This window comes from Phalangium opilio, unplaced genomic scaffold, assembly GCF_054372755.1.
Source record: "Phalangium opilio isolate 3A_F unplaced genomic scaffold, DU_Popi_V2 ptg000077l_1, whole genome shotgun sequence".
NCBI lineage: Eukaryota > Metazoa > Arthropoda > Arachnida > Opiliones > Phalangiidae > Phalangium > Phalangium opilio.
In genome coordinates, this window is record NW_028324185.1 from 10,166,472 (window position 1) to 10,173,329 (window position 6,858).

At 40.5% G+C, this 6,858-nt stretch overlaps 1 protein-coding gene across 1 annotated transcript; it reads left to right on the forward strand.

Moving 5' to 3' along the window:
* The first annotated feature begins 182 nt into the window (after positions 1 to 182).
* On the forward strand, positions 183 to 1,420 carry LOC149657640 (uncharacterized). The gene is made up of 3 exons (XM_089844736.1): positions 183 to 267; positions 1,057 to 1,214; positions 1,277 to 1,420. The coding sequence occupies exons 1-3, from the start codon at positions 183 to 185 to the stop codon at positions 1,418 to 1,420; spliced, it is 387 nt and encodes a 128-aa protein (XP_089700862.1).
* The last annotated feature ends 5,438 nt before the right edge of the window (positions 1,421 to 6,858 follow it).

Here is a 6,858-nt window from a genome sequence, read left to right on the forward strand (position 1 = left end):
TGTTGGTCTTATGCCACCGCGGAGAGTTACTTTCGCGTAGTTTTACACAAGGTACATGCGTAAGTTGGCTCGAGAAAATAGTTCACTTATTTCCTTATCTTCATGTCGTCTGCTATAGTTTAATTCCAAGGCTTAATATATTCTAGTCATTTAGGTAGTCGGAAATCGGCACAGTTGTCAAAATGTCAGATTTGAATTTAGCAAACATTTTAGAAAGTTACGAAAAGGGTGACTTTTTCCTGATTGATAAAGACGGAAAACTTAAAGGTGTAATAGAATGCATGAAAAAAAATGGCAGTTCAAAAGAAATATTCTAAGATATGTGTAGCCAGTATGATTTGTTGAAATCAAAATATAAAATAGAACAATGTGGGGATTCCTCGTTTTTGTTTGCTTGGAACAACTGGGTACATAATATATTGTTCCAAAATGATAAGCCTCACCCAGTTATTGTGTGCCACGAAGAATTTAAATCAGAACTTTCCAAGGTAATCCAGTGGTTTGCCTGGAAAGTTCTAGATGCCAAAGCTAAGGTTTCTTGAGAAACTAATATTGAAATGAGCCTAAAAGTTGATAATCTGCAAAAGCTCGAAAGAAGTTACGATTTAAACATGATATTGGGTACTTTGGTTTTTCGGCTTTTGCGCTGAAAACGCTAACTGTTCTGGTGTTTTCTTTCGAGGCATTTCAATAATAAAAGCAAAAACAAAGTCTCGGAAACAATATCAAAATTCAACTTAACGAAACTCGAAAATTCCACGACGATTGAACCGAAAGAGCGCTAAAGAACAACCGTTAAGCCTAGTTAAGCAGCCGATATCTCAAAAGTATTCCCCACTATCCCCAGGAGCCGCTACCATCGCGAACTACTTTCCGCTTGTCACGTGACATTAACGATGACCTAATGTATCTCTGATTCGATTGGTAGTTGAAAACGAGGCTCACCAACCACCCATTTGTGTCCCCCCTTGCTTCTCATTTTACACGAATACCGTTGCTAAAGGTTGGAAAGGTTTAATGTTCTTCACTTTCTGATCTATGCGCTTTTGCTGATAGGAGTGACTTTCATTCTGCTTTTCTTGGGTTGTTTCTTGCGGACGGAGTTCTCGACGGAAAGCTACAATTACATCGACACTCTCTCGGACTTGATCAAATCGGGAATTCCACCTATAATAATAGAAGATTCTGAAACATTCGACTACCTTCAAGTTTTGGTAATTAGGCGTTTCCGTGGTAAGTCCTCCATTATTCTCATGTCATTGATGCGTATCTATAGGCAGACCACGACCCAAATGTAAAGGAATGGCTTGAAGCGCAGGATCAGGAGAAACTGTTTACGTCTAGTACTGATTATTTCGTTCTTGCGGGATACAATCCGATTCTATCGGGGGAAAAAGCTCTCAAACACTGTAAAAAATAAGCGTACTTTTGGCATTCAAAAATGATAGTGGCCGTTTAATTTTGAACAAGCCTCTATTGACGCGTTTACCTTTAACCAGAGACATTCAATTTTGAACAAGGAGTGTTTTAGGCATTCAAAACCAACCATGAGCATTCATTTTTGAACAAACTACCGTCATATCGATCAAAACTTAACTCTAGCATTCATTTTTGGACAGCTTATATATTACCATTCAAAAATGAATCCTTATCCCATTCAATTTTGAATAACCGCCTTGCGCTAATGAAGTGTTCAGATTTAGTCGTTTTGGCGTTCTAATAGGATTGGAATAGTATTAGTATTAGTATTAGTATTAAAACAAGAGCGTTTTAAACGTTCAAATAAGGTTTTCTTGGCTTTCAAACGAGTGCATTGTGGTTGTTCCAACGAATGCGATATGGGCATTCAAACGAGTGCGATATGGGCGTTCAAACGAGTGTGATATGGGCGTTCAAACGAGAGCGATATGGAGGTTCAAACGAGAGCGATATGAGCGTTCACACGAGAGCGTTATGGGCGCTCAAATGGAATTGTTTTTGGGTTTAAAACAACACTCTAAGAAAAAAGCGTTTAATGGGTATTCAAATGTGAACGAAATTGTTCAATCGCAAAAGGTGTGCAAAACAAAATTAATTCTGCTCTGAAATTACTTGATTCCACTGCTCTAAATTTGTACTACAAACAAAGCTTTCATTAAAAATACAATAACTTCTCAACAATTTACTATAACTTGTTTATTTACTGTGAATTAAATATATATTTGTCTGTATAAACATAATTATACAATAATATCAAAGGAAATGTTACGGATTATTGCGTATTTCACCTTTCCCTTATGTTTACATAGGCCTTCAAATAGTTTGATAATGTAATTTATTGCAACAACGTTTTAATTGGAAAAAACTTGAGAATGAACACTGTCCTTAAGTTCAGACTTTCTTCATATAACTGAATTATTATTTAACAAAACGATTGATGTGTTTCAAATTTACCAGCCCTCAGAAGATGTACAAGCTTTAAACACATTAGATTTCTTACTTGTCAGTGCGTATATTTAATATAGTATGCCTTACCATAACGCATTCAGTGATGAAATTTGAAATCATATTTCTCAAATTTCAATGCTTCATCAAACGCTTGTCCACCATGTATTTTTAAATGGTGAACTGCTCAATTTTGAACGTAAGCAATTGAAGATGAACGCTTGATCAAACTCTCCGATGTTGCTCAATAATGAATGCATAAAGATTCAATATTAAACGTTTAATTTTCCAATTAAATTTGAGCGGTTTTGTGCTTAAATTTACACGATATACTTACCTCTTACGCACTGTTCAAAAATGAATGCGTGAGCGTCTAATTTTGAACAATAGTGTTCTGTTCAAATTTGAACTTAAAGAAATTATTGAAATTTGAACGTTAAAGCGTACCACCACAGTGTCGGGGCTACGCATGCCTAAGCATTCAAAGATGAACCTCACTTTTTTACAGTGTAATATCCAATTCCCTTCTGACTTGGACGATGGGAGAATTTCTGACTTTTGATCTCGAGAGTAAAAAATTCTGGGCGGAAAACGGAGGTTTTTACTTTTCGGAGCAAGCACTAAGCTTCGACTACACGCACTACATTTTCAACGTCTCTTGGTTGAGAAGAAGTCCGCAATTGCACGAAAACCTCCAACTAAGGTCCGTACGAATATCATGGCAATATGATTAACGCATCTGATGAGATTATTATTACAGCTTTGAACCTTTGTTCGAAACTCAAGTTTTGAAATATCTGGATTTTGAGAAGCATTACTTAGTTGAACAAGTCAAGTGGAACAGACCGTCGAAGCACGACTGATTTGGACCTGAGCAGCGTCAGCGTTCCTTTCTACTAGCTCTTCTTGATGTTGTCAGGAACAGTAGCCGCAATCATAATCGAAATAATTTTCAACCACTTTGCTTAAAGGCTGAAGCGAAGGACATGAAATCGAATTCCTTGAAACCACAAACAAAAATCTATTTTCATTCTTCTAAAATCTTGATCACGAATCGTTTCAATTGATGTCACTTTAAGTCTTCTCATTATTTCATTATGATATGAAAATAACTAACTATAAATATTTAAGCGTATGAACCGAATTAGCTTAAAAAAGCAACTAAATCGATTCAGATTTTGTATCATGAGCCTCGCACGCCAAAATTAAATTTGGATGAAACTCAAGATTAGCACAAATTTGGATTTTTTGGAAATTTTCTTTCTACTTCAAACGGAATCGTTTTAAATCTTCTCTTTAACTTATCAGGGGTTCATAATGCACTTATGATATTAATGTGTTAAACATTGCACTAGCGTGTGAATTTAATTAGAATTATTATGTTAAATCTATTGCTTCTTTAATAACGTAGATATGAAGTTCAAATAATCATTAAGCTATTTACTATTAAAAGAAGAAAACTAAATTCTTATATTCTTGAAACTATATGGAAGTCGCGTACCCAAAAACTTTTAACTTTCGTCGATGGTTTTTTGAAAGGACCAATGCTTAACGGAACGAAGATGTAATGCGAAGTAACTTAAAACTTGTTCAAAGAATCAAAAACCACAAGATGAAGAGAAACTGATTAGCGCTGTAACGGATTATATGAAGCTTGACTGATAGATTCCAATTATTTTCGGGGAAAATGCTCAAATCACGGTCGAATCCTATATGAGTTGGGTATCGGAAGAAATCTTGACATCTGTTTCTGAGATTAAAAAGTACTTGGTGGAGAACGGAGGTCTTTACTATTCGCAGCACGATGTTGGATTCGACAATTTGCACTTCATTTTCAACACCTCTTGGTTGAGGAGCAGTCCGCAATTGCGTGAAATCCTTCAACTAAGGTAGGTACGACTACGAATTTGATAGTAAACTGATTAAGGGGCTTGAAGACCGTCTTGTTTCAGCTTAAAAACGATTTTCGAAACGAAAGTTTTCATATATCTGTCTTTTGAGAAGCGTTACTTAATAGAAACAGTCAAATGGAAGAGACCGTCGAAAAGCACCGTTGCCTTGGACCTGAGTAAAGTCTTCTTTCCTTTTTACTTGCTCTTCATACTCTTGTCTGGATCAGTAGCCGTTGTTATAATCGAATTATTCTTCAAAGCTATTTTCATAAACACTATCTGAAAATGTAATGTCCCACCACGAAAATGGAAAAGAACTTTTCCTGCTGATAATAATATTATTTGTTTATTCTGCGATAAAAAACTCAGGCCACTACAGAAGCAAATTATATTCGTGGTGGTTACGGGAACAGCGCAAATGTAGAACAATAAATACTTAATACATAATTTAAATAAAAAATAATACAATAAGCTTTGAGCAGACCATCTGTGTATTAATAATTCCGAAATGAAGTACCAAAGCTTGGAAATAGATGGGTAGAATTATTTACAAAAATTTAGTTGCGCTTGAAGTTGATTTCTAGGGATGGAGTTTTGGCAACCACGTTATTATTATTATTATTATTATTAGTGAGTAGGGGGCTCGCGCCCTAGCACTGATGCCACAGGCATATTGTGCACCTTCGTGTTCAGGCTTGAATAGACCCGTGGCCACAGCGTAGCGAAGAATTCGCTCCACCGTAATAGAGGAGACCCGCGAGGGTTCCAAAGTGTGTGAATCAAAATATTCTAGTCTAAGCGAGGCGAAGCAGTCGCACTCGCAAAGTACGTGAGCGGATGTTTCTTCCTTCTCCTTACACGACCTACAGAGAGGGTCGTCGGCAAAACCCATCAGATGGAGGTGCCTATTAAGCCGACAGTGCCCGGTCAGAAGACCGGTGGCCAGCCTAATATCCCATCTGCTGAGTGAAATTCGGTCTCTAGCACGAGACCTTCAGGGACCATTCACTAACAGTTGTGTCTGTCTCTGGCCCTCCATGTTATGCCACTGCTGGTTTTGTATGACAGTCAACCTGTCATGCAGACACTGTTTGACGTGCCTGTAAGGGATGGGGACGGCCGGCTCCGGCCCCAAGAGCTTGGCCTCCGCACCCCTTTTCACAAATCTATCGGCTCGCTCATTGCCATGATATCCGATATTCCCTGGCACCCAGTATAACAGAACCCTGTTGCAGGATGCCAGTCGCGCTAGCAGATCAAGGCAGCTGCGCACCAGTTGAGAGGTAATCTGACACTGGTTCAGCGCGTTCAGAGCGGCCTGACTGTCAGAATAAATTCTCACAGTCCGTCCGGTATACCCTTTGTTAATACAGTAATCTGCGCAATAACAGATCGCGGCAATTTCCGCCTGGAACACACTAGCGAAGGTGCCCAGGCAAGCAGAAAAACCGACCCTTGTGGTTTGACAGTAATAGGCGGCGCCAGAGCCAGAGTCAGTCTTGGAACCATCGGTGAACCAAATAGTTTCACCTCCAGTGCCAAGAGGCAGCAGGTTAGTCCACTCGGCCCGACTGGGAAAGTGGATGCTGAATGGCTTAGTGAAGTCAAAACTGGTAACAGTTTTGTCAGAGCACATCGTTAGCGACGGCTCGAGTTCGGCGTACTCCCGCAAGAGCTTCGTATGGCTGTAATCCCAGAGTCTTGGGACCCAACAGCCATTAATGTGGAGCCTGTAGGCCCCATGACAGCCTCCTCCTGAATAAAAAGATGAAGAGGAAGCATGCCAAGGAGCACCTCCAGGGAAGCAGTTGGGGTTGATCTCATGGCCCCCGTAACACCGTTGCAGGCAAGCCTTTGAAGCTTGCGCAGGGCAGCCTGCACCGTTTTAAGCCGGACCCTTGTCCACCAGACAAGTGCCCCGTAGGATAATATGGGTCTGATGATCCCAGTATAGAGCCAGTGTACAGCCTTGGGGTTAAGGCCCCAAGTCTGGCCGACAGAGCTCATGGTCCTCCAGAAAAGCATTTTGGCCTTCTTGATGCACCGATCAAGATGCGGCTTCCATATGAGTCTGCAATCAAAAGTCACCCCCAGGTATTTCACCTCGGTGGACTTTGTCAGGACCTGGCCAAAGAAAGAGATATCATTGAACAGATCCTTAGTGTTCTTCCTCGTAAATGGGACAAGGACAGTTTTGTTAGGATTAACAGTGAGGTTGACCGCCTGACACCATTGCTCCACGTTAGATAGAGCAGATCTAATCAGTGCGGTGACAGTAGCCGGGAACTTCCCGGTAAAGATTATCGCCACATCGTCCGCATACCCGAAGCAGTGACAGCCCCCAGAACCCCCGAGCCTCTCCAAGAGTTCGTCCACCACCAGGCACCACAACAGGGTGGAGAGCACTCCACCCTGAGGGCAGCGCCTACTGGTAGTCACCCCTAGAGAGTCCCCAAGGAGAGACGCCGTCACCTCTCGGTCGGTCAGCATGGACTTGATCCAGCGGCCAAGAGTGTCGCTGATGCCAAATCTCTTGACAGCT

Coding starts and splice junctions, on each gene's coding strand:
- LOC149657640 (XM_089844736.1), top strand. CDS start 183: ATGTCAGATTTGAATTTAGCAAACATTTTAGAAAGTTACGAAAAGGGT. Junction 268..1,056: donor TAAAGACGGAAAACTTAAAG/GTGTAATAGAAT, acceptor TTTTGCTGATAG/GAGTGACTTTCATTCTGCTT. Junction 1,215..1,276: donor TCGACTACCTTCAAGTTTTG/GTAATTAGGCGT, acceptor GCGTATCTATAG/GCAGACCACGACCCAAATGT.